We start from the raw sequence: 27502 nt of genomic DNA, 5'->3' as shown, positions 1-27502 counted from the left end.
AAACTAAATACCGAACCGAATCCAAAATCCGAACTAAATACCAAACTGAAAAGAGGTAGTAAAACAACGTTGTTTTGCACTTTAACATAACCCCTCATATACAGCAGTATTACGACGCCGTTTTTATTCCCAACCCTATAACCTTCCCTTCGTCCTGAACCAGTGAAGCCTCATCGTGCTTTCTTCCTCTCGAACTCCCTCCTCCAAATCGTGATTTCTCCTCGCCCTTTTCATATCCGAACATCCTCCATAACGGAAGATTCTAATGCGGATTTTCCGATCTCTCTCAGGTAATTTCCAAATTGAACGGATCATTTATATTGCGGGCTTTGTTTGGTTGCTAAGAAAATCAGGAAAAGCAGAATAAAGAAAATTGAATTCCGTGTTTCTAGTCTTTGTTGGTTCTGTACCAATATATAGCCTAACCAGGGTTGAATTAGTAGAGAAATTTTTAGTTGTGACAAGAACATAAATGGTACACCACGTGTTTTAATAGGAGTGGTGAAAAATTATATTTTTTAAATTATTAACTTTTTAGCACATGTATCCCACCATTTATATAATGACATGTGATGTATCGTTGGGCTCTATCTTTTCATTTTTTTTAATAAAGAAAAAGTTATATATGAAAAAAAAAAAGGACCGAAATAAACGAACCAAAATTAAATTGAATCGAATAAAAAAACCAAATCAAATAGCAATTTCAGTTCGATTTTTGCTTTCGGCGAAAAACACAAACCGATTGAAACCAAACCCACTCCTGAAGAGAGCTCACTACCTCAAACTACAGTACGACTTTGGTCTCTGCACAAAGTGCTCACATTCACTCACTACCTCGGAGAAGAATGCCGCAGTCTTGCGAGCACGATCGAGTCATAGAATCTCCTCGTCCGAAAGAACAAAGCAAGAGCAACAAGAAACCCGAGGAAAGCAACAGAAGCCATGATGAAAAACGACAGCATGAAGCAGCGAGTGCCGCTGCAGGAATCATCATTTTCGCCGGAAGCTTCTTTATCGTATATGAACCCGATTACTCTGACGGAGAAAATATAAGAACCAACAGGACTGGCTACGGCAATGGTGTTGAAAATAGTCCCCATGTGTCTTATCCCAAAGATCTCAGAAGTGATTGTGGGCATAAGTGACCACTGTGAGCCATAGCAAATCCCAACTAGGATCGAACCCACGTACAAATTCCCGGAAAAGCCAGATGCAATCACAATGTGGCCGGCTGCCATGGTTGCTAGTGTGGCAGCCATCAGCAATGGCCTTGCCAATCCTTTCTTATGCAGCAAGTAATCCGAGATAAATCCGGCCCCGAACCGGCCTAGAAAATTCCATATGCTCCATAGAGAAACAAGGGAATTGATCTCAACTGTTGTGTAGCCAAGAGACTGCCCAATTTGGCTCATGTTGTTTATGGTGGCCAATCCAGACCCCATCCCACAAACCATAGCAATAAACAATAACCAGAAATCGGCACAACCCATAGCTTTCAGTAAATTCATATCTTCATGATCTGTAAGGTTTTCAAATGATGAGGATTTGGAGGCTGCTAAAGCTGGCTCGGGGTTTTCGAGTAAAGGATCGTCGAGTGTGTCAGGGTCTTTCTTGGGTTGCAAGTTTTGTGCTTTGATGGCGATTCCAAAGGGTGAAACAAGCAAAGACAGAAGAAGTACTGTAAGTGTGAGAGCGCTCGCCCACGACGGGAAAGTGAAGATGTTTCGGAGTATGATTAGGACCATGAGATAAGCAGCTGTGAGGAGAGCAAAAGCAGAGAAGATGTTTAAGTACTTTTTGTCAATAGCAGTTCTACCAGCTTCATAGATTCTGACCCAAAGCATGAACAAGATGGAGACACATGTGGGCAACAATGCCAGCAGGAGAATGAAGGTGCTGGGTTTGCCTTGGCAGAATGTGTCATAGACTTGGACTAGAATTGCCGAGCTTAAACCAAGAAATCCCTGCCCAAAAAATAATCATAATAATCTGAAAATAGCATGTTTTCCCTTTTCACAAGACGATATTCTAATCTGCGAAGAGAGGAATCAAACTCGCTTGTCAGGGGCGAGCACATTGCCCTAGTTTACTAGCCGAATCCACATATGCAACCATCCAAATACGTTTTTATTTTTTTTGATTGAAAACTGAATTTTCATTTCTGTAAAAATAACAGAAACCCTATACAGGGGCCTAGCGTGCAATGACTTTCTTTGAAGTAAAAGAGATTTGAGGGAGCAAGGGAAGCCTCATTATATCTTCATAAAATACAAAACCATATTTATGGAAAAAAAAAAAAAATAGAACTAACCATTAAATTCAAACACATGCCATCTTTTGAAAAAAAAAAAAGGAAAATGCACATATATAACTTATTACTACTCCAATAAAAAATTATAACTTTTTCACAAAAGGTACATGAAAACTACAATGACACACATTTAGTGTCCATTAAATGCCCTAGTATTTATTGTAGTCTTTGAAATAGATCAAAGTCTTCATTTTGATCATTGAAAGTGAAACTCAATTAACGTTGTTTATAAATTCGATTGTCACAAATCAATTGATCTTTCTGATCAATCAACTAACAAAGTTTTTTACGAAATTATAACAGAATGATATATTGATTTGCGACAACCAATTTCAGGGAAGACAATACATTGGTTGATTTTCAATTTTACGGACCAAGATGAAGACTTAGGTCAACTTCAGAGACCATTTATGATAAAAAAAATTTGTTGATTTACTGTCCTTTTGGTGAAAAAAATTTGTAAAAAGTTCTACATTATTTCATAGAAGTCTATAAGTCAAACATGTGACGTGCAATGTGGCAAGTATACCAGTGTGTAAAATCATGTGATGAACAATGTGACAAGGCAACCCAAAACGACGTCGTGGGAGGAAGAGTAAGTATTCAGCGATAATCATTGCTTCATAATTCATATACAAATAATGTATCTGTCTACCTTCATGATGCCGACGATGGTCCCACCGTAATCAGAGAAGTTGTGGACCCCAGTCACCACGTCAGCGGTGTTGAAGAAAGTCTGGGCGTGAGCGGCAAGGAACATGAACAAGCAAACCACCGCGACCGGCGGCGTCTCCACCAATCCGGTGACCGCAGCCCACAGGAAGAAGTACCCGACGAAGCACTGGATTGCCCCCGCCACGTGCACCACCCAGGGCCCCCCAATTCGGCGGCGGTCAAGCGCAACCGCGGAGTACAAAATCCCGGATAAGACGCCGACGTTGGCACCTATGTCTTTGAAGACGGACACCGTGTCGAGCGTCGATTGGTCGTAGCCCTGGCTCGACTTGAGCGCCGAGGAGTAGACGCTGAAGGCGTAGGAGGATCCGCCGGCGCACTGGATCAATATGCTCGCCGCCGTGGCTGTCCACTTGCTGCCACTCAGCCTCTCCGTCCTGGCCATATTTTTCAGCTCACAGTTTTCTTCGTTTTGAGGAAATGAAATCTGATATTTTTTTATTTTTTGGGTTCCCAATTTATTGGTTTGTCTATGATGATTTTCCGATTTTGGTGCGGAACAAACATCAAAATTTCAAGATTACCACCACACATTTTGTCACAGCCTATTTTCAGATTTTGCCCAATTCTGTTGACTTTCTTATCTACTGCAATAAAGGTTCATCCTGATCTTTTCTATCCGTTACTGTTGAATAATAATTTGAGATTTTAAGTTCGACTCAAGAAATTATATATTTGTGATGCGTTTGACGGGTTTTATACAATCCATTGATTGTGTACATGATGCACTAGTATTGGAATGACAAGGTCGGAAACTGTCAGCATTCAACCATGCAAATTATATATTCTAAAACCATCTCTAAAGAAATGCCAAATAAGTCAACCAAGACTAAAAATATCAACGTTTTCTCTAAGAGAAATGTTATAATTGACGAAGCGGCTGAGTGATTTGATTCTTTACTTTTTATTTATCTTTTTTACGGCAAAGAAAAGATGGAGTCAAATGCCTATAATTTTTTTTTAATGCACGAATTTCATTGACAACCACTACGATGAAAACTAAAATCAATTTTAATTATTTTTAAAATTGATGATGCATTGCAAAATATTCGATAACCATTTTATTACGACTGGACTTGAAAGCTAATGCATCACATTACATTTTTTTTTTTTTGTTTGGAACTTTTATTAACACGCAAAAAATTTCATTCTGCACCCCTCACTAGTGTATTTTTCTTTCTAATTATAAAAAGTTTGAAGTGTAAAATGAATTTTTTTTTAATGTCAATAACAATTCTTTTTTTTTCTTTTTTTTTTCTGAAAGAAAAAGTATAATGTTATAACGTTACCCAAATGATTAAGCATCTTTTGGTAGGTGTACGTTTGCATAATTCATTTCTTTGTGTGGTTTTGTCTAATATTGCGCACCAAAAATGGGAGCTAAGATTCCTTCTCTTGTAGGGACAAGTACGAAGTATGATTGCCTTAGCTTCAACTCATCACATGAAATTACCATAATCATTAATTAATGAGAACTTTAACGAAAATTTTTTGGTACTATTCATTTTAACAAAAAATTACATTTTTATATTAAAAAGTCAATCCTGGTACTATTCATTTTACCCTTTATTTTGTCCTTATCATTAAAATTCAAAATTTTCAAGCTTTTTTCATTAGTTTTCTTTTAATTAATTGCATGTATCTTTTTCCACAAATTAAAAATGATACTCCAATTATGCCAAGTAAGCAGCAGACCATGTGTTATTGATCCTCTAAAGCATTGAAACTCTAGTTCAATTTAGTTTATTATCTGAAACGAAATTTGCGCTATTTTGTTCCTGAAATTTTTAATTTTTTTAGTGGTTTTTACATTTTTCAAATATTAAATATATTTTTAAGTTGATGTGGCAAACATGTTAGTACGTAATGGGCTTCACTAGTGCCACGTCACAAACTTAACAGTTATTTTAACGAATTTAACGAAATGTGACGAAATGAGACGAAAATCAAGTTCCAAAAACAAAATGACGTAAATACACTTATGAGAATAAAGGTAAGATTAAACTAAAGTTCCAGGAGCATATAAAAAAAATAACCTTCTCTAAAACGGTGGGACCTTTATAGCCTTCTCTAAAATAGTGGAACCTTGGATTTATTTGCCAAACGGCGATAGTCATGTTTTGTATGAATCTACCATGGATTGGATTGGAATGTAAAAAAAGCTACAAACATGCCCGATATTGTACACTAGATTGCATGTCGACAACCTTGCCGATGATTAAGACCTAACAATAGTAACCACATTAGTAAAGATGTTGGCGTGCTGGGACCTAAACCATGCAAGAATCTGTCGCGCATGTTCTGAGTACTCGCCCGCTCGCTTGTGGTAGTGGTTGAGGGCCCTAAGAATTTCTCTATTTCTTCTTTGTTTTAACAAAAAAAACATAGGCTCGTTCGGAATTTCTCTATTTCTTTTTTGTTTTAACAAAAAGACATAGGCTCGTTCAGATGTTTTTTTAAAATAATTGAAAATGTTTTTAGAGAAATATTTTTGGGTTCCAGAAGCTCTTGAAATGCTTTCTACAAGAAGGATCAGTTATGTGCTTCTCCTAATAAGCACTTCAAGTGTTTTTCTAGAATTTACTTGCATTTTAACTAAGGATTGTTTTCAAAAATATTTTCACCATAAATTTTCAATCATTTTAAAAACACATCCAAACAAGCTCATATGAGTTTCTACTAAATGATATTGTACGCGAAAGATAGAGATTTGATTATGTCACATGCTAAATTAATCATAGTAATCAAGTATCGAATTTGCATCCAATTAAGTCGAGCTTGAAACCGCACATTCGCACATAAAGTGAAGAAAAATATGTGTTTGGTGCTAGTCCATTTGCACGTGCTGTATTTTTCTCCTCCAATATCGAAACTGGTACTCGGGGTGTTGTAATAACTTCTTCGTTTCGTGATTGCCCTTGCTGCTCACTCATCTGGTTAGTTCGATTCTCTCTTGATGCTTATTTACCATATGGCGAGCTAGGAATTCTCTCCTGTGGGACGACAAGGTGGAGAACTCAAACACCTGTGAGTCAACTTGCAGGCCTTGCTTCAGTCTCCCACTCGTTGGCTTCCTTGTTCATCGTGTTGGATCAAGTCATTGACGGTGCTTTCTGTGCTACTATAAATTCTGGCGGTGTCCGTGTGATATTTCGCAACAAAGTAGGTAGCTATGCTGAAGATTTTGCTCGTAAAATATCTCACGTGACCAATCCTAAGATGGTTGAGGTTCTAGTTGCACGAGATGGTGTCGGTTTGGCTTTGCAACGAAGTTGGCAGCAAATTATTTTGGATGTGATGCGCTACGGGTGGTCAAAGCTATCGGAAGTTTGCATCCGCTATTAGTTTGTTGATTGATGCTATTAAACTAGTCTGCGGAGTTTTGTTTCCTCAAGAGTTTGTCATGTTCGTAAATCCGTCAATGTAGCGGCGCATAGAATGACCAAGTTGGTTTTACTTTTTAATTTTGCTAATTGTTGGTTTGAAAAGCCCCATAGTTAATTCAAGACGTCATTCTTGAAAATTATATGCTTTCCTAATATTATGAATAAAACCACTATCGTTTTTTCTCAAAAATAAAAATAAAGAAGAATAATACTAAGACTTCAAGGCTAGTCATGAATTTCAAATGATGAGTTTCCACATTTGTACATAGTTGGGCCCGAAGACATCTAAGAACACGGGACCATATTGCGTCAAATAATCATGTCCCATCACGGCTTTGGCCTGACTATGACCCAAAACTTAACAAAAGTATACCATTGTAATAAGGTTTAGGCCTGGTTTGTGATACTGAGGTAATTCTGAAAAAAAATCGTATAAAAAAAAGTTAGAAGCTATTTTTGTGTTTGGTAAACATTCAGTTTCAACTTTTTTTCACAGTTTTGGATGAAAAAAAAGCCAAAAACAAGAAGCTGCAAAACCCAGCTTTGAAAAACCAGCTTTTTTTCACATCTGTTTTACGTAAAAGTTTACCAAACACTATAATACTGTTATTTTTTTCAAAAGCACTTTTACAAAAAAGTTTACCAAATACTCTACTGCTTTATTTCACAGCTGCTTATTCTCACAGCACAGCAGAAACAACTTTTTTTCAAAGCACAGCAATACCAAACCAACCCTTAGTTTGGTATTGCTGTACTTCTTAAAAAAACTGATTCTGCTGTATTGTAAGAATAAATAGCTATAAATTAAAGCAGTTAGTGTTTAGTAAACTTTTTTATAAAAGTTCTTTTGATAAAAAAAAAAAAAAAAAAACAGTATCTAAGTGTTTAATAAATTTTTATATAAAACTGACTGAAAATGATACAATGGTATAAATAATATAATAAAATAATTATTTATAATTCTCTTTCTAGAACTGTCATCTCCCTCATATTCTCCGGACTTTTTTTCTTCTTCGTTTTCTCCGTCTTCTTCGTGTTCTTCAATTCCATCTTCTCCGTTTTCATTTGCCCAAAAAAAAAAAAAAAAAAAAAAATGCATTGTTCTCAATATCGACATCATCCCCACCTTTACCTCCCAGAAAAGCTAGCATTTCCAATACCCATTAATTTTTTCACCCAGAATATTAATATTGGGTTTTGGGTAGGTTGCATCGGGGGAAGGGGGTTTGGTTTTGGGTATGGTTGCATCGGGGGAAAGGGGCTTGGGTGGGATGGGGAGTTCATTGTGAGGAAGGAAATTACGTGAAGAGAGTAGGTCGGGGTTCGAAAAGGGGTTTGACTCTCGAATCTTTCTCTCCTGCCATCTAAGCAAAGGGAATGAAGTTTCAGGTTCGTATTCTTTCTGCCATTCTCTATCAAGTTGTGAGAATAGTTCCAGATGATTTGTTGCCTTACAATATTTTAATTATTTACTTCCTCTGTGAGTGTTCGTCTTTAAATTTTAATTGATGGGTGCAAAATTTGATAGATTTAACTGGTTCTGAATAATTGCTAAAACTGGAGTTGCCGACCAGAGCAAGGAAGAGGACGATGCGACTTGAGCAAGGAAGACGAAATTTTTTTTTGTCAGTGTGATGGAGAGACAAAAAGAGGATAGGATCGGCATTTACAAACTTTCATTAAACACACTGTTCACCAGTGTATTCAAGAAAAAAAAAAAAAAAAAACTGGTTTTTCAAAGCAACATATACTGCTTCCAGATTTCAGCTTTTTCTCATCGTAACTTTGGAAATTCTGTTACCAAACACAATTTTCAAGCCAGCTTTTTTTCACACCCGTTTTTAAAAAAATTTAAGTAGTACCAAACCGGTACTAAATTTTTTCTTCTTCTTTAATTAAAAGACTCAAGCACTTGTCGACGTAGATGTGCTCCATTGAAATATTCCACATCGACGTATTTTTGAGGAAAAAAAAAGAGTTTAAATATCGTAACCCTAATACCGAGATTTTTTGTGAGAAAATTTTACACTTGTCGAATTATGCAAGTGGTAATTAATAAGTTGGGGGCAATATCGGTTTTGTTGAAAGTAAAACTTTGGCCCGTTTATATGATAATTCTACATGCTCTTCCGTCTACTCAAGCTTCGAATCTTCATCCCATAGTTTAAATGAATTCTTTTATAAAATATAATTTGTATAAACAAACAAAAGAATTCCGAAATATTATCCATTGATGAAGGAGATTTTGATTTTGTGGTATTCGTGTTTATTTGATTAGAAACCGTGTCGACTTCAATATATGTTAACACGAAAATGATAAAGGTCTCTGACATGCTCGGTACTATTTGTGACTATCCGTTCACGGTTCATCCTTTTGAAGCACAGATGCAGAGAGAAATGCTTCATAGATAACTGCCTTATTTGCAACGAAGACATCTTCACACCCCCAACTCTCCAACAAAGTCCTTTCCGTCCGAAGATTTTTCAATATGACCAGTACACGGTGATACACCATGTGTTATTATATAAATTGTGGGATATGTGTATTAAAAAGTTAATAATTTAAAAAGTAAAATTTCTCATTACTTATATAAAAACACGTGGTGTATCTCTTGTGTTCCGGTCACAATGAAAATTTTCTCATTTGCGTGCGGTCATTTGATGCACTCAATATGTTTTGAGGTATTTCCCTTTCATAATTTCCTGCTATTCTCCCGAAAGCTTTTGTAAATATTCAGACTTCTTTGCTGGTACTTCTGTTCCTACTTCTATGCCTGCACCTTTACGAATTATACCTGCCCAATCTTTGCAGTTTCGTTACTTGAAATTGTTGGGATTGAAGAGGTGAGCTGAAAATGTAGAATTTATGTTGCAGCAATATATTCCAGCATCCTACGATTGGATGAGGGACTTCAAAGTACCAAGGAATTTTAGACTCAATTGTTAAACACGCACTGCAAGATGTCAAGAACACTACCGATGAACTACTTAAGCACTGTAAAACGACTACTAATACACTACTAATGCACTACAAAGACGCTAAACTGGGGACTTTCAAATGACACATTTCAAAGTATGTTCAAACCTATTGCATTTGCATCTAGTCATTTCACGGCCCCTTCCTATTTAATTTTTGTAGTGCGTTCCTACAAATGTAGCCTAGCTAGGTTCCATGGAACTTTAAAGTCCCTCGTCCAAACGCTCTATTCAGAAAAGATATAAACTTAGGAAACAAAAACACAGATTTACAGAGTTATGTGGAGGAAGAGGTTAGAATTCGCATGAATCGTCGTGATTGTTCTATATGATTAGAAGAAACTTTGAACTCTCGAGCTGTAGCTTTGAATTCTGTCCAACTGAGTTGTGTGATGTCTTGTGCCTCTCGAACCATATGATTGTCTTGCAGGTGTACTTTCAAATGTTGGATGCATTTTTGGCTAAACAGGAAACCCTAGACAGCATCCTATTTTTCTTGTCATACTAAGTAGCTTCTAACACATCCAAACCTAGATGTTCATTGACATGCTAAACAAATTGCAGGTCATACTCTGCAATGACTGTGAGAAGAGAGGAACTGCTCCCTTTCACTGGCTTTACCACAAGTGCCCCCTCTTGCGGTTCATACAACACCAGGCTTCTATGACTCAATTCCAATCGGTTTCAAAGCTATTTTATATGTATTCTACAGCTCACAAAAGTTGAAAAACTACGTGAAATATTATTCGATTAAACAAACAGTCGATTATAAACTCAGGTGTAGAACATTGAAGCTAAAAGAAACAAGGAGCTCAGTATGTGGAGTTTTATTAACAAAAAAAAAAAAAAAAAGCAAACAAAATTGTAGGTTTCCCGTATGAATAATCAAATTCATAATAGAAAGAAATCAATGAATAATAGAAGAAGACGAACCACACTACTTGTCTAGTTTATGCTTACTGATCATCAGTTGACACTGGTAAGACTAAAGCATGCTGCATCATTCTTCAATACATTCTCTGCATGCTCCATCGATTGTGTCGTGCCCTTGAACGATTCTTCTGAGCTGCAAGTGAATTCTCATCATTTAGTGAATTACAATTACATATGCACCAAATAGATTCAGCCCTGTGTCGCTCGGATTTGTAGAGATAAAGGTTTGAACGAATACATATCCAAAGTGACAATAAAAAAATGTACCTTGAATCATAAGCCTCTTTGGAATCAATGTATGACTGTCTATCATCGGTGGTGTCAAAAAACGGATGCAACTCATTGTAATCTTGAACAACGTCAGGTTGGATAGAGAGCTGCTGAAGAGCTCCGAGTTCAGATTCAATCGCCTCAGAGTTATTATCGTTGTTGTTGTTGTTGCTGTTGTTAGTCATAAAAGGATTTGAACTCCACAAAGGATTTCCAGCATTGTTGTTGTTGTTGTTGACATTGTCTTTGGAGTCACTGTTGTAAGCAGCAGAGCTGCTGTTAGAGTAAGACTGCTGTTGGTGTTGATTTACAGGAGCCACCGCGGTGGCATTGTTGTTATTAGTGAGAATACAAGGGGGAAGATTGTAGTCGAAAAGTGCGAGGGGATTATTGGGCGGAGCCATCCCTAGCTCCAACTGTGACATCACATATTCCGGCATGGACGAAATCTGCTGGTGGTGGTGGTGGTGCTGTCTGTACATTGCCAGCTGTTGGTGGACAGCTTGGAGCTGTTCCTCCGCCGCCAGGATTTGGTACTGGAGCTGCCTGATCACCTCCCAGCACCCATAAACCGGAAACTTGTCGCGCAAGTTAGCTTGGTATATGATGGACCTCATGGCCTCCAGCTTCTGGCGAGGGTCGAGATTTTTAAGTATTTTCAAAATGTTGCTGACTCCGAATAGCTTGTGTGCGTTTTGGTACATCTTGGGTTGGTCCGCCGGGAAATAGGGCGCCAAGGGGCACTCCGCCGTGCACTTCCTTCGCTGGTATTTGCACGCGGCGCAGGCCTGGAGGGTGGCGCCCTTAAGGGGCATTTTGCGGATCCCAAAACGCAATTGGAACCAATCCAAGAGCCGGGAACGCGAAAAATCTCGAAAGCAATTGGAGAGGAGGGTGGTGCAGTGTTTGAAATTGAAGAGGAGGAGGAGGAGAGTGGCGGTGAGTTGGAGGAGGAGGAGGAGGGGGAGGAGGAATGGAGGTGGTGGTATGGAGAGCATTTTTTTGGATCTGAAAAGGTCTGGAAATGTGCGGATTTGCTGGAAGCAGGGAGAGACTGAGTAAAAGAAAAGATTGAAGAGGGGAAGCGAAAAAGGCGGGGATCGTGTAAGACCGTTGGGGACAAATGTTGGAATTTGGTAACAGAAAAAGTCCTAAACTTTAGGGCACTTTTTTTATTTATTTTTTATTTTTTTATGGTCGTAGCCACTTCACACTGACCCCTCCCTGAATGACGTGGCAAATCCAAATTTTCTAGTTTCTAAATTTGATGTGTTTTGAATTTTTGAGGTCACTATAGTGAAGTTATTTGATATTTTTGTGATTCTATAATACATTTGAAGTAAATCGAACTCTGGTAGTAAGAAGTCTTTGTTGAAATTAGGGCTTCATTTGGTTTTGTAAGATTCAGAAATACAACGTGCTGGTAGTTAGAAGTCTCTGTTGAAATTAGGACGTCATTTGGTATTGTAAGATTCAGAAATACAATGTGTCCACTGTACCAGACTACGACGAAAATTAGACCTTGGGCAAAGGGGAGCTCGTAGTAGCAAGGCCGACTTGGACGAAAGTCAACTTTAATGATCTAACAATGCCGAGTAGAAGCGCAATCGCTCAACAAATAAAAGTTACTTTGGGGATAGCTTTAATTCCTCCTAGAGGCAGCAATAATATGGTAGCGAACTCGCTATTTATAAGAGTAAGAACTTAAATCTCCCTTACAAGTGAGAATAAATACCACCTAAATATAGATAGCAATTCTCGTAAACCGAAATTACAGAGAGGAGAAGGGGCAGTAGATCTTCATTTTTAACCTAATTGTGGTATCAAGATGAAGCAACAAATTTACTGTAATCCGCAGTTCCAAAGACCCCAAAAGGGGAAGGGCCATCATAACGTGATCTATACAACAACCTTTTCAAAACTTGGGGGAAATTTTAGAAAACGTCCAAGCAAAGACCTTGATTTTCTATAACCTATCTTCCCCCGTTACAACTGTTACATGCTCTTGAGAAACAACTGGCAATCAGTGCCATTTATCGAAACGACATACTACGCTCCTTAAATTCGCATGAACACGCGCAGACAGCCCGTAGTTGTTACTACCTTCTTCGTCGAAGAGTCCAACCTTAAAAAGGAAAGTTGCAGGGACAGTGAACGTACCACAAGCTTAGACTTTTAGGCTCCTCAATGGTGAAACTCTTTAGATACACGGTTCTTCCTCGAGAACCAGTTGCTCCCACAAAAATTCTTGATTATATCACAAAACTGTCGATTATATATCATCAGAACTCTGGACTTCAACCGGAACATTTCTATCCTTTTTTGTCTTCTGAAATTGGCGCTGTATACTTTACTGTCTAACCGGAAGGACGGAATGCATTTGCTATGAACAACTTCTTACAGTAGATGACGAACGGATGTTACAACACCAACGCTCTCTTGCAAAGTCTAAAAACGTAACGAGTTCCAGAAAAAAATGCCTAGTTCACAGCTTCAAAGAAAAGAACCTGTGGTTGCAAATGCCCTCTTTCACACATGGTAAGAACATCAGCCCAGCCACCAATCACCTGTAGACACATCAGAGACAAATTATAACAAAGGCAGAAAGAAGAGCGAAACAAGGCATGATTTACACTAGAATAACCGACTTCACCTTGACAGTTTTATCATCGTACATAATCCAGCATCCGCGGTCATGACTATAGGCAAAGCAATGGTAATGTTGTCCATAGTAGCAAACCTAAAAGTAAATAGTAGATATGAGATAAAACGAAATAGCGGTATCTACAAATTCTTGTTGAAATTCAAAAGTTATGCAAAGATAACATAGGAGATTTTTCAATTAAACAAAAGAAATTGGATATATCACAGCTTTCACTACTCCAAATAATTAAAAATAAAAACGCCAGCGAAACCTAAGTTTATGGGTAAGAAATGCAAGCCCTTGTTATTTCACAACTGGAGGAAAAATACACAACGCAGGTTGCATTTTGGGAAATGGAACGCTACTATATGCATGACAACGTTGAGGGTTATCCAAACATGCATACCACAGAAACCAAGTTGTGCGTGGTCTTTGGATCCAGGCCACGATAAAGGACACTGATATCTATCTCAGTATTAAGAGCTGCCAATGTTGCTTTTATATCATCAGCACTCTCGCATGTCTTCTGCCAGCCCAGAACTGCATGACGAAACAAAAATGCTGATCAGTTTTCATGTTAAGCGAGTTTCCGTCTTTAGAAACATAAGTCAACAATGAATATTCTCCCAAGAACTCTTCACATCACCTGTTGTAAAAACATGTGGGGGGGTTGAGAGAATGTGATGGATATGGTTGAGCTTCCCACAGCCACCAGCTTCCGGATCACAGGCTAACTGATGATTCATCTCCACATGATTTAAAAGTTCATCATAGGAGCTTTCTGTAGACATAACCTGAATAGCAAAGAAAGATAAAGACAGATGTGCGTAATCAGTAACGATGCCAAAAACAGTAATAAATTGCTGAAACTAAAAAACAATCAAGAAAATAAACAATCACGAAAGTTCTTAACTGATACCTTCATTGTTCGGAGAGCACTGGCATTTATGTTATGGAAGAAGGAAGTATACTTGAGATGTCTGGACTCCAAACCACAATGGTAGCAATTCATTCGTTCGAAAATGTCCATGCCAAAGATGGAATGCGCTATACAAGCATTGTTTGAACAATCCCAAGACCCCGGACAACTACTTTCCACTGATTCAGCATTGGAGAGGCTTGAACCAGGAGTAAACGACCGGTGAAGACAATTAAATATCACCACTAAAACTTCAGAAGCATCATTCATCTGAGCCTGTACAGTTGCTATAATGTTATTACCAACTTCCAAAAATGAAGATAAATTATTGAGATATGAGCCGATTATGACTTCAGAATAATTGTAGAAGTTGTACAAGAGGCAAGGGCTACAATCAAATTCTCTGAAAATACCTCCTGGAAGAAATTACTTTCTGGATACAGATTACTTAAAGCTATTCTCAAAGAAGTAGGGGCAACTGCTTCTCTTCGAGTATCTGCAGACGCATTGCTCAAAGCAGTAAAGATTTCATATAACGCACAGACAACACAAGGATCCCCCACATGAACATGCTCTGATGTTGATCTCCGTAGGTACTCATCTCGAAACAGTCTAACATGCCATAAAGACTGTATTGACAAAATAAAAAAGCAACGTTTCAATATCAATAAGATGCTCAGGAAAAATGATATACAACGACAAATGAACTAAGAACATAAATTTGATAAAAACTCCGAATCAATGGACCTGTATAATAACATTCAGAAAGCAGTTGTATTCACCAACTTCATTCTTTAACCCTGTGCCAAATATATCGGTTTCACTCGCATTTTCATTTGTGATGTCATTATGTAAAACACTGTTATCTACATCTGCAGATATTTTTCTGGGCATCCTCAAACTTGAAACTACAGGAAACTTCTGACGTTCTTCGAATGTGTCTGAAGAATAGCATGAATAAAAAAGGTCAGACAGTTGAAAATCTCATACCGTATACTAAGTGCTCAGAGCCTTGTTCAATGGAAAAAAATGCATCAGTGAGATGGCTAGTGGTAGTACAACTTGACAAGGTTTAACATATTTTGGTGAGACTGCATTAAACACTCTCCACAGCCCTCTATCAAACTTAGATCACATACTTGCTGTCAGATATCTTTTGCTATTCATGCATGATTCCAAACTAGATTAATGCTTTTTCCTGATGATAATAACTAAAACTGGTGCAAATCCACCAGAGATGACTGCTTTTCTATTGTCCTAACAAGTCAAGGCTACTGATGTGACTCACTTATAGTTGAACTCCAACATGAACAAATCTGAGACTACTTATCTTATTCATTGATGGACCATCCGATAGACTACTTGAACAAATATGCAAATCATATCCGTTAGCTACAAAAATGGAGACGGAATTCCTCCTCACATACCTCGCCCTACCATGGGTTGAATCCTAGACCTCCTCTTTATTATAGAGGGGTACCACTGATTACCATGGTCAGGGGTTTAACATGTAAAGAATAAATAAGTAACATAACAAAGAGACCACTGAAATAAGAGAATAATTTTACCAAGGCTTTGGCGTACGGCCTTTTTGAGGTCAGCTTGGAACCTTTCTTCATCATCTTCCTCTGCTCGTTTCTGTCTCAATTCCTGTATTCCATTGTCTGCCAAAACAGTATAACCGGTTTTCACTTGACAAAACTCATGCTCATACTAACTCCAAATTTGCAAAAATAAAAAAAAAATAAAAAGGATAGGTTGTCAATGGTCATATTTACAGAGCAGTAAAAACAGCGTTCAAATGAAAGGACATAAACTTCATGCTAATGTGACCATAGGACAAATCACTAAACAATATAAAATTCTAAATTTATAACAAACTACTAGAAAACATTTTTGGATGAGCAAGTAGAGATGAGATTACTAAGTAAAATTCATACTACAAAAGAAATATCATTTTATAAAGATATTACCTAAAATCTTAGGTAAAAATTTTTCCCTTAACAATAAAATGAGAATACGCGAAAAGACAAAATTGGCCAGTCACCAAACAAACAAAAACAGGGCAACTAGTGTTGACATTGTTCACCGTACTGTCAAAATGATCAAGCATCAAAACTAGAGTGGAAACCAATGAAGGATAAGTAAACTTACTGTTGTTCATGAGGAGATTGTCATGTGAACCCTCAACACTTGACCTCCCAACTTCAACATTTTTGTTTCCAGATGACAAGCCTTGAGACTTTCCATCAGGCACTTTTGTGGAACTCCTCTGTCTTCGGTTTTTCCTTCCTGTCCGTCGATCAGAAGCCAAATAACCATCCTCTTCTACAATTCCTCCATTTGCCAGTCCTGCTCAAGAAGATACACAATGAGAAACATCTCCTATAATTAAATTAACCCCAACCTCATACAAGGAAATCCTACACCAACCTTGGTTAACTTTAGCTTGATGAGCACCAGAAGCGGTAGAAGAATTGGCTGGCACTACAGAACCATTTGCCATGTTAACAGGAAGACCTTCTAAATTGTTGGGGAATCCAGCCTTCTGTGTCAACTGCTCCTAGATAGTACACGTTCATCAGGTTTACTACTCTCTCTAAGTATCCTCTAATTTAGACAGTATGGTATTCCTCTTCAAATATCTTAGTATCCAGTTCCATATACCAATATTTACTAAATTTAATCTAGAAAGAAGGAAGCACATACGAGAAGGGCACAGCCTAACAGTGATTACCTGGACAGAAGGCTTGAATGGCTCATTAACATCATGACCATTAGCACAAGACTCCAAGTTAACATCATCCAATCCCTCCACCACCTTCTCTGGATGCCATTGAGTAGATTTCTTGTTTTGCTCAGCAAGGTGCTTCTGCTTAGCTTCCTTCTCAATTTGTCTTTGATACTCTAAAGTTTCTTCAAGCTTTCTTTCCTCTTCTTCAAGTTCAATTTTCCGTTTGCTTTCCTCTTCCCGCTGTTTCAAGTCATCGCCATTCACAGAAATCACCAGCTCAGGATCTGGAAGTTCACCATCAGATGCCTCTGGAAAGGAACTGCAGCAAGAGACACATCAAATATACATTAAAAATAAACTATAGACAGTACCCAGCAATTATAATGGAAGGATAACATTACTAGGATAGAGTCAATTTGAAAGTGCATGTTAGGAGCAAGGAGACATACAGCTCAGAGGTCTCATCATGATGAAAGTACTCATCCGAAACCCCATTACCCTACAGAAGTATGAAAAAAATAATGGATATCAGGATGTCTTCATGGATTTGTAACATACATATTGAACACCACAAAGAAAATGACAACCAGAAAACACGATTAAAACCTTTGAATCTTTTGCTTTTCTAAACTCCTTGTTCTTCTTCTTATCCTTTGTTTTTTCCTGTGTATGTCTCAAATTATCGTTTTCCCCTCTGACACCTTTCTTAGAATCAAGTGCAAGTTCTGCCAAAAATGCTTCCCTTGCAGCATCGGACTTTTCTGTGGCATCTTTCTCAGCCAGATCCTCCAAATGTGCCTTTAAGTATAGACACAAGAATACATACTGTTAAATTCAGAACCTTTAAATATGGCACAAACATTAAATTTGTTTAATACATACCCGCAGGTATGACTTCACTAGAGGCAACAGTATCGACCGATAATCATGGGCAGAAACAGGTTCAAGCTTAACTTCCAATTGCTGCATTCCAGTAACATTTCGCATAATCCGTACATCTATTTTGCTAAGCTGCATGAAAGAACAACTGAGGTAAAATGGCAACGACCGATTCATTATTTCAATTAAATGGTAAGCCAACTTAGAATCTACCAACAGACCTCTACATATAATTGTTCTTTCTGTCTCTGAATTGCAACTTCTACATATGTGTCCACCTGATGCGCATAATCCTTGGCCCTCCAATCATCATATTCCCCATATTCCAAATCACATAACTGAGAAGTCACACGACCATACATTTCCTCGTATCCAAACTGGTTAATGTTTAGAGCTTCATATTCCTTTAACACATTTGATATGGCATCTAATTCAAACCTATTGCTGAGGAACATCACATCATTCTCTCTCTCAAGAAGCTCTTCTCTTCTCTTCCGTAGAACGGACTCAAAGCTTCGGTGGCCAAACTCCGTGACATTTTCCCTCTTCTTACCTTCTTCAATACAAAGATCCTCCACTGCCTGTAATGCTTCTTCATAGCTTAAATGCTCACACTTTCTGTCACAAAGAGACTGCAGGTCGTAAAACTCCTTTTCAAGCATCTGAAGGATTTCCATCCCTTGTTGTGTTTTCTCTTCTTTTGCGTGTACCCATGAAGTCAATTGTTCCCCACTAGTCAGACCTGCAAACATCCAGGACAGCAGAGCATCGGAATCAGGAGGAACCCCATTTCCATTACCAACGACAGCAGCAGGAGCAGCTTCACTGACAGTAAGATGACCAACATCACATGTACATTCAGATGACAATAGACACTCATCCAAAATGAGGCAGGATGCATCTCCATTGAGAACAATCCTCTCTTTAATCTCTACACCCTTATTTGAGCTATTCGCATCATCTGCAGGACTGCTACTTTTGTCAGAATATCTACCTAAACCACAAGCATGGGACAGGTCCTGCAAGAACTTGAGGATTTTCCTAAGCTGGGTAGCTCCTAGAAAGAAAATGCACATAGGTGTTTGCTCCACACCGTGGTTGAGAAGCTGAGAACAGGAAGCCTGTAGCTCATCCATTGTAAATTGTATCACCCTGTTAAGATGGCTTGCAGCAAGATATTTGTGCCTGATAAGCACCTCAAATAAGGCATGAATTCTTTCAAGAAGCTTTTGGCGCTCAGAATCATCAGATACTGGCCAACCATTTGCAACAGAAGAATATGTAAGTAACCCAGTTTCCTCCTCGCACTCAACACGGGCAAGTTTCTCATGGTTATTTCCCTCAACAATACAATCACTAGGACTATCCCCAAGCATTTCCTTCTCAGGTGAAGAATCCCATGCATCTTTGAAACACTCGTCACAATCCTTGTTCTGATTCCCAGAGTAGAAATCCTCAACAAACTCATGTTCCTTGCATTTTCTTTGATCCCTAAGCATTCCAACTGCAGACGACGCATCCAACGGTTTCCAAGAACTATTAAGCAGCATCTCAGTCCATTCATTATCAACATTTTGAGGCAAAATGGACTGCATTTTGGGCATAAGGTTTCCCATATGCTCTTGCACAACATGCTGCATATGGGACTCACCATCCACAAACTTCTCATTACATCTACAACAAACCCAGAACTTCCAGCTCCTCTTACTCTCCGCAAATGCCAATGCCTCTGATAAAACCTCATTTGCCAAACCATCCTTAGACGAACTAAACTTCGCCTTAAGATCACTAACTCTAACCTTGAGTAACTCTTTCTTCATATCAACACTCAATGATTTCCAGTATGACAAAACCCAATCCTTCCTCTCCGCAGAGGACCCGTTTTTCCTCAAGTTCCCATACTTTCTCCTCTCACTACCTCTCTGACTGAACCCCGACGATGAATCCAATCCCCTATCACTCTTCTCACCCTCATTGCCCAATTGGGGCACCTCAGACTTCTGCTGTAAGAGCCTCGCCGCTGCCACTCTCACTTCAATCTCTTTCCTTCTCTCCTCCGGCGTCTTAGTCACCTTCTTAATCTCATTAGGCCGCCTGGTCTGCACCAGCCTCACCTCCATTGGGTCCTCCGTGGCCCTCCGAATTGGAATCAACCGAAACTTCTCCTCCCCATTGCCCAAATTCTTCATCCAAGTCGAAATGGAAGCGATATTGGACTTCTGAATCAGCTGCCTCAGCTCATTCTGCACGTGCCCAATTCGAGCATCGGCGGTCAATATCTTCTGCTGGCTCTCCTCCTGCAAGCTCTCCCTGGCGGGATCAACCGGCTTCTCGATCGCCAGCGCCCGCTCGCACTCCGCCACCACTTCCTCATATTCCTTCCCGTCGTTGGCCGCCTCGTAGAGCAAATTGGCGTAGAAGTGCGCGAACTCGATCGAGCTCGGAGACAGCTCGACGGATCGGCGCGCGGAGTCGATCGCGTTCCGCAAATGCCGCTGCTTCGAGTTGGGGTCGTCTATAATCGAGGCGACCTTGACGCACACAGTTCCCTGGACTCGGTGAATCAGCGCCGACTGAGCTGAGTTCTCATACCGCTGGCACGACTCCTTCATCAGCCGCAGCGCCTTGGTGTGGTTCCCCCGCCGCAGAGCCGTCAGGGCCCGCTCGCATTCCACCTTCGCCGCCGAGCCGTCCGATTCGATCATCGGCAACGGCGAGGATTCGATCTTGTTATTCGAGAGGAGTGGAACATCGGTCTCGGCGGCGGCTAGAGTAGTATCAGATTGGGACGAAACGACGGCGTCTCCATCGGCCGCCGGCGACTGCTTGGGCCGCGGAGCAGCGTTTCGTTTCTTATGCCCCATGTATCGAACTCTCTCCCAATCCCGAACTCACATGCATATATATATAAAATTATATCTCTATTTTATCTGTATATACGTGCACCTATACATACATGTATATGTATAGAGAGAGAAAGTAGTAGGGGTACTTACTGGGGAACGATGGTGGGGGTAGAACTGGAATTTCGCAAGGGGGCGGAGGCGATGAGTGGTCGGCGGCGATTTTAGAGAGAGAGAGAGAGAGGGACACTACCTAGTCCATACTGGTAGCAGCGGTCATGGAGGAGGGAGGAGGGGATTAGAGGTTTGATGAGGAAATAATTAAGGGTGAAAGGAATCCGTTAAAATTGTTCTTAATTATGGTTTATCTTTTTTTTTTTTGGCTAAATTATGGTTTTAATTGGGATAGTGGGGTAAGGCAATCTTACTCACTCTCCCCAAACGGGTCAAGCATAATAATTAGGTATTAACTTGTTAGGTGGCGCTGTTTGATTTGTTGGATGTACTTAATTTGGTGTTTTGAGATCGTGGAGGTGGTTAGTTGATGCGATAGACCCATAGGCATTGTACTTCCTGTCCCGATATATGATTTGAGATTTTGTTCTCATATGATCTCCGTGTAGTACAATATTTAATAGTTTTATTGATCTATGTAATCTTGTGGTTTTCGATGAGCTCGGACAAGTACTTGAAGTTTACTAATTGCTTTGCGATAAGTGATGTTTTATTGTAATATGTTTAAACCTAGTTTCAAAGAGACTTTTTCAAGCTGAGTTTTTAGTAATATGTATTTGTAAAGCTTTTTTTATCAATGAAAATGAATTCTATTAACGGTAATGTTAGTGAATTAGAATCTGTAATTGTCAAAATTTATGTCTCGCTTACAAGATGAATATGGATTCTACTAACCGTAATGTTGGTGATTAGATACTTACTTCGATTTAAGTACCAAAAAAAAAAAAAAAAAATCAAATTTTACTTCCTTGAGAAGGCTCTTCTTTCAAACATGTAGAAGTTTTATTTACGGTTTTACCTCATGGAAAAAGAAATTATTCTGTTGGATGGAAATCTTCTTAACAGAATAACAAAAAAAAATTTCCATTACAAGACCTTTTTTTTTATGAAACAAAACCTTCGTAATTTTAATGATTAAGTGTATTTATTCGTACACTCGATAATTGAAATTTTGTGTTCGATTTTTTTCTATAAATGCAAATTCTTTTTAATAAATAAACGTATTAGATTTAGTAAAATAAATAAATAAAAAGTATTAGTCTCAATCAAAGGGACGACGCATACTTAAAGAACAGAATAAAACATGTAAATTCATTTTTGCTTTATGTGGACGGGCATCATGTATAACAACCAGCAGCTGAAGTAAAATAGTCAATAGCCCCATCAATCTCACAAAAGCTGATTCTGCGTAGTCACACCAAACTACCTGGCGCTATCGAAGTTTCTCTCCCTCTCTCGTGGCCAATTTCATTTTGTTCAATTTCAATAAAAGCATGCACCTACTTCAACATTATGGTTGAGATATTACCAAAAATGTCCCACATCGACCGTATTCATGAGAAAAAAAGAATTTAAATATCCTAAAACCCCACTCCAACTAATACTGAGACTTTTTGTGATAAAACCCAACAGCTGACGGATTGGGCAGGTGGTAATTACCAAGTTGGGAACAATATCGTTGTTGTTGGAAGTGGACCGTATGGCCCGTCTCTCTGATAATTCTACAAAATACACTTCAAATTTGAGCTCTAGCGAAAAAGAATTTGCCTTGTAACTTTGTTGTACATTCTATGAGATCTATATCTCAGTTCATGTAACAGATAGAAACAGTGACAACGGTATACAATCGGAAATAGCTAAGAATCTCGTCTACAGATGAAACTAAAACAATTTTTATTTGACTTGAAAATAGCTGCACATGAGAACAACAAAGATACAGAGTCATAATACATAAAGGCCTAAATCAACCCAACCCTGCTCATCATCTTCCCCGCCGAGGACAACAAAAATCGCGCGGTAATGGCAGAGAGGAAGAAGCGCTACCGCCTACAATAAATGCATTCGCTCCACATAAGATTGGAGCAACCACCTGTTAAGAGGCTCCCCACATCCCACAAAACAACCAGAATTGCCGTTTTCAGTGAAGAACGGGAAGCGAAAAACATTCAGCAGTTCCTGCACTGCCTGCCTAACCAAAGATGATCCTGTAACCCTACTCCGCCGGCCCCATCCTGTCACAATATCAATCCGGCTTGGACAAATCCCGGAAATTAGCATCTGTTGGCGAAACCATGCGAGTGTTCTTGATAGAGCTATCACAGCAGTACCGTCGGACATGACGTGCAGGTTAATAAGCCAATAACATGAGCTTTTCTCTTTGATGGCGTCCGGATAGACATTCTTTTGTGCAGCCACTTCCCAGACTGAACCCGCCTCCTCCTTTAGTCCTGCCTTGTGAAGAAAGTCAACTACTGCATCTACAAGCCCCCTCTTGCTTTCTCTATCCTCGCTATGCATCATATCCAAGAACCGGCTCATGTGCTCTCGCACGTTTTGACCATCAGGTCCTGCTGACGGCATAGACAGTAAGAATTTATGTGCAGGATGGCCTGTGACTGCCATCAGGTCACCACAAAATCCCATGTCATATGGTGATTGTGCTTCTGTGCAACAACTGAGAAGCAATGTATATGTCTGCAAAGAAGGGTTTAGACCTAAATCCATCATGCTCTGCAGCAAGTTATAGGCATCGGACAGCTGGTGCACCCTAAGAAACGCACTGAGCAGAGAATTGCAAGTAGGCACATTAGGGCGTAAACCTGCATGGAGCATAGCTTGATACCAACTCCAGGCTTTTTCTATGTTACCAGCCTTGCCCCACAAATCTACCAAAAGACCATAAACAGGCTCATCAGGCACCCAGTTTTTCCGTTTCATTTCATGAAAAATCGCCTCAGCTTCCTCAAGATATCCACAGTGGCCAAGGACCTCCATTACTATGCTATAAGTTACTTTATCTGGTTCAAATCCCGCACCCTGCATGTCACGGTAGAGCTTTAAAGAAGTCTCATAATTCCTTGCCTTGGCCTGCAAAGCTATCATGATGTTGTAGGTGACCAAATTGGGAACACAACCATGATTAACCATCTCACAAAATAGCCGATGAGCAGCATCTAAATGACCAGCTTTCCCAAGACAGTTGATCATAACACTGTAAGTGAATGTGTCGGGAGCAAGACCAGCCTCTTGCATCTTGTCATATAGTCCTAGGGCAACGTCAAGAAATCCAGCTTTTGCATGGATGTCAATTAGTGTGGAGTAGGTAACACGGTCAGGTTCACATCCTGCTTCTTGCATTTGATTGAAAACATTCATTGCTTCTTTCAAATAGTTTGCACGGCCATAACTATGAATCAGACGGTTATATGTCACAACATTTGGCTGGCATCCTTCTTTCACCATCTGATTAAGCAACTTGTTAATGGCACCAAACTGCCTGGAACGACCAAGGATCCCAACCATGGTGGTATAAGTGTGCCCATCATGCTTGAATCCTGCTTGCCGCTTAAGCCAATAAAAAAATCCAAGCGCAACAGAATGATCTTGAAGTTGCTTCAAAATTTGGTTTGCTTGATATGCATCCATTGAACAGTTGAGATTTTCAATAGCAGCCTCTGCAGCAGGACCCCATCGTGTCTGTTGCAGTATGTGAGAAACATTATGAACAACATTCCCAGTGTGAGCAAATTGTCTGTTGATTTGGCGAGCTATTCCTGTTGGCATTTTCACATCTCTTATGGGCCTGTTGAAACTTTTAGTGGCATGGGTCGCATGACCCATGGTCTCTGCATCAGAGGTCTGCGCACTGGAACTGTAATTTGGAATGAAGTTTGAATGAGGTTTTGATTTTGGTGGCATAGACCTTTGCTCATGATGGTCCGAGTATACAGTATGAGGTGCTGCTGAGCTTTCCGTCCTAGTATATGGAACATGATTGAGACCTTTAACGAAATTGGATTTCTCACCTTTGCCCTTTGGACCATGATTATTACTTGTAGGCTTTGATGCAGCTGATACCTCAGTAGCTGGTTTTGGACGACCACTAGTGAAATGTTCTCTTTTTATTTGTTTCACATGTGATGGCTTGATACCGTTGAGGGGCCTGGTCGGATCAACCATACAGTTATTAAGGATTCCAAGCCCATCAGATAAAGGAAGCTTGCCATTTACTATATCAGACAGAAAATTTACAGCTGCAACTCCAGCCTTAGCAAACTGGTCTGCAACAAGAGGTGATGAGTGCACCACATCCGTGCTACTAGCATAACTTACAGTCTCCGATCTCCCAAAAGATCTTGGTGCTGTTGCAACCTGATTAATAGAAGCTGTATGGTCAACACTTCCAGCTTTACGAGGACCTGCCACTTTTACTGCATCTCCCAAGAGGATGGTTCCTGCCCTTGCTGAAGGTTTGGATACCATGGTGGATGGATTTTGGGCAAGTAGACCTCCATCTCTTGCTAGCTGCCTTTGCGAAACACAAGTTTCATCTTCAGAGCAAGAGCATGAATTTCCATCCGTCGCACTACATCGTGGCCCGGTAAGGAAGAATGACCTCGCACTACTTGAAAGGTTACTTAATTGCTTTGCTCGCAACATAATTTACAGACAGGGTATCGCCTGCATAAAAAGAATGGATAATGAATTAGTAACATAACAACATTTTTAAGTTTCTAACATCATAAAAGAAAATGCTAGTGAGTACTGAGTAGTGAGGGGCAGTCAACTACAAGTCAGTACCGGCTTTTCCAATTTACCCAACAGATAATTGATGTGAATCTTGGTCAGACAGGATATCAAATCAAATTTGCATCAAAACTATACATGGATATCCAGAACCCTTGATACCTGGAATACACGTCCCTAGATAAGACGAACTGCTCAACAGGGAAGATATCACTCATTCCCATCAATAAGAAACGAACTCATTAGACAACAATATCGATAGTATTGTTAGACTTCATTTTCCAATTTGTTAACAAGTAGTCTTGAAATCCTCAAAGTGCACAGCGATCCCAAATGGAGGTTGCAGTCTATACCATTCCGTTCCAGCAATGGTAAAGTCTCAACCAGTGCTCTTAGATTTTGATATCATTGGTTAGTAGAACCTTCAGAAACACCACGTTAAATTCGAATGTGATTTGTAATGACTTCTTCAGGAAAACACGTGTGAAGAATACATTGTAAATCGTAACAATTCCATGCAGCATGTCCTGCATAGAATACCACCAAACAAATTTACTTCAAAATTCCTTTCATCAATACATTCTTCTTCAAGCGAATTTACTAACCGAAAATTCCTAAGCGGACACAAAAAAGAGTCTTCAGCATCTCTCTTGAAATCAATCGAGTGGCTCGCTCTAAATGTTTCGCTGGCGTAACCCTATAACACATTCCATCATTCAATTGTACAACATCACTAACATACCTAGAATTCAGCATTTACTATTGATTCATAATTTTCATTCTCTCTTTGTACTGTTAAAATTTCTAGTACTAAAATCTCTTTGTTCTGTTTTCTTAATGACAAACAAATCATCAAGACATACAAAACAATCTACAACCTTAAATCCACATTTTCCAATGAAAATCCTCAATTCCACACGGAAATGAACACAAAGATCGAAACTTTGAGACCAGCAAAGCCACCCTCCAACGTTAATCAAAACAAAAACGCACAAAAACAAGATAAAGAACCAATCTTTGCGACATCTGAGACTTCTCCAACACAACCCAGGTTCTGAATTACCAAAAAACACGAAAAAATACACTTAAAATTCATCAAAAATCCAAAAAAACTCTTTGACAAGCAAACCAGAACACAACCAGTTAAGAAAAAAACTGAAAAAAAAAAAAAAAAAAAAAACTCAGCGAGCGAGAGAGAGAACTACCTGCAATGGTGAACGGGCTTCTGGGTTCTTGACGCGTGTCTGGAGAGAGAAAGAGAGGAGCGAGAGAGAGGGGGGGGGATGGCGGCGGCTCTGCTCTCTCTGCCGTCAAGACTGGAGCTTTATTTTTTTTCCAACCAAGTTGGGGAGAAGGAGGCTCGCAAAGAATCAGCTGTTTTTTCTCTTCGCCCTACTTTGTATTGTCCCCTACGCGTGTTTGGGACACGTGTCAGTGCCTTCATCGTTTGCACGTGACCTGCAGAAGGCTCTGATCAAAACCCCTACTTCTACGTTCTGGGAAATTTAATTTGATTTTGATACTTTTGGGAGGATTCAGTGCGGTTCTTGCCACCATTCTTCTCCTGGAGACACTGTCTTATATGCTTTTTATGGTCAATTTATTTTTAATTTTTTTAACATATTTAAAAAAGGCTTTAAAGTCAAAGAAAATGAAAGAAAAAACAAAAAAAAAAAGGATGCAAATGCAAAATTGTCCTTTTATTGTGTTGATTTATTTGGGAAGGGATTGATCCTCATCAATTTATTCTACTCGACGGTTGTAAATTAGGAGGAGTATGTGAATAATACAAATCAATTTTGAATGGCATTTTAGCCAAATGATTTTTTAGATTCACATAACTCCTCACTTTAATCTTGAAATTTGAAATCAATAGAAGTGAGTTTGTCCACCATAAATCATTTTGGTCATTCCATAAAAAATCTGTATTTATAAGTACTAAAATGATAAAAATATTCTCAATTTAATAAATGATTGACAAAAATCGAGTGTATTCATGTCTTTTTTTCTTCTTTTTTTAACAGAAAGTTTTCCCAAAATATCCAAAATAATTACCGATGAACTAATTCAATAACTAATTCTATCGATTTTAATTTCAAAGACCAAAATAA

General features: G+C 39.1%; 4 protein-coding genes and 1 long non-coding RNA gene across 8 annotated transcripts; 1 reads left to right on the top strand and 4 right to left on the bottom strand.

The window, feature by feature from the left end:
* Positions 1-648: 648 nt before the first annotated feature.
* Positions 649-3593, bottom strand: LOC137710578 (protein NUCLEAR FUSION DEFECTIVE 4). Its single transcript, XM_068449642.2, has 2 exons — positions 2967-3593; positions 649-1964 (listed from the first exon to the last, which is right to left on the bottom strand). Exons 1-2 carry the CDS (start codon positions 3429-3431, stop codon positions 831-833), a joined length of 1599 nt encoding a protein of 532 aa, XP_068305743.2. The 5' UTR covers positions 3432-3593; the 3' UTR covers positions 649-830.
* Positions 3594-7313: 3720 nt separating this feature from the next.
* Positions 7314-10181, top strand: LOC148696124 (uncharacterized). The gene is made up of 2 exons (XR_015963351.1): positions 7314-7821; positions 9973-10181. It is a non-coding gene; the product is annotated as an uncharacterized LOC148696124 (long non-coding RNA).
* LOC137710270 (LOB domain-containing protein 27-like) lies at positions 10175-11727 on the bottom strand. The gene is made up of 2 exons (XM_068449198.2): positions 10609-11727; positions 10175-10474 (listed from the first exon to the last, which is right to left on the bottom strand). Exons 1-2 carry the CDS (start codon positions 11607-11609, stop codon positions 10375-10377), a joined length of 1101 nt encoding a protein of 366 aa, XP_068305299.2. The 5' UTR covers positions 11610-11727; the 3' UTR covers positions 10175-10374.
* A 554-nt stretch (positions 11728-12281) lies between these two features.
* LOC137710556 (uncharacterized) lies at positions 12282-21045 on the bottom strand. Of its 2 annotated transcripts, none has more exons than XM_068449618.2 (15): positions 18009-21045; positions 17791-17919; positions 17515-17706; positions 17358-17407; positions 16912-17227; positions 16608-16737; positions 16329-16526; positions 15743-15838; positions 14922-15115; positions 14588-14803; positions 14175-14450; positions 13902-14049; positions 13662-13795; positions 13265-13351; positions 12282-13178 (listed from the first exon to the last, which is right to left on the bottom strand). In XM_068449618.2, exons 1-15 carry the CDS (start codon positions 20649-20651, stop codon positions 13092-13094), a joined length of 4896 nt encoding a protein of 1631 aa, XP_068305719.2. In that variant the 5' UTR covers positions 20652-21045; the 3' UTR covers positions 12282-13091. The 2 variants fall into 2 exon arrangements, with proteins under 2 accessions (XP_068305719.2, XP_068305720.2); XM_068449619.2 differs by having other exon boundaries at positions 16608-16731.
* Positions 21046-22515: 1470 nt separating this feature from the next.
* LOC137710970 (pentatricopeptide repeat-containing protein At1g18900-like) lies at positions 22516-26946 on the bottom strand. 3 transcript variants are annotated; one of them, XM_088695436.1, is made up of 4 exons: positions 26597-26946; positions 25997-26088; positions 25554-25918; positions 22516-25325 (listed from the first exon to the last, which is right to left on the bottom strand). In XM_088695436.1, the coding sequence occupies exon 4, from the start codon at positions 25302-25304 to the stop codon at positions 22692-22694; it is 2613 nt and encodes an 870-aa protein (XP_088551562.1). In that variant the 5' UTR covers positions 25305-25325; positions 25554-25918; positions 25997-26088; positions 26597-26946; the 3' UTR covers positions 22516-22691. The 3 variants fall into 3 exon arrangements, with proteins under 3 accessions (XP_088551562.1, XP_068306248.2, XP_068306252.2); XM_068450147.2 differs by lacking the exon at positions 25997-26088; XM_068450151.2 differs by lacking the exons at positions 25554-25918; positions 25997-26088 and having other exon boundaries at positions 26597-26943.
* Positions 26947-27502: the final 556 nt, after the last annotated feature.

Source organism: Pyrus communis, chromosome 6 (assembly GCF_041283825.1).
Source record: "Pyrus communis isolate YQ-2024b chromosome 6, ASM4128382v1, whole genome shotgun sequence".
Classification (NCBI taxonomy): domain Eukaryota; kingdom Viridiplantae; phylum Streptophyta; class Magnoliopsida; order Rosales; family Rosaceae; genus Pyrus; species Pyrus communis.
The sequence above is the reverse complement of the archived record's forward strand: the minus strand, read 5'-3'. Positions and strand labels throughout refer to the sequence as shown.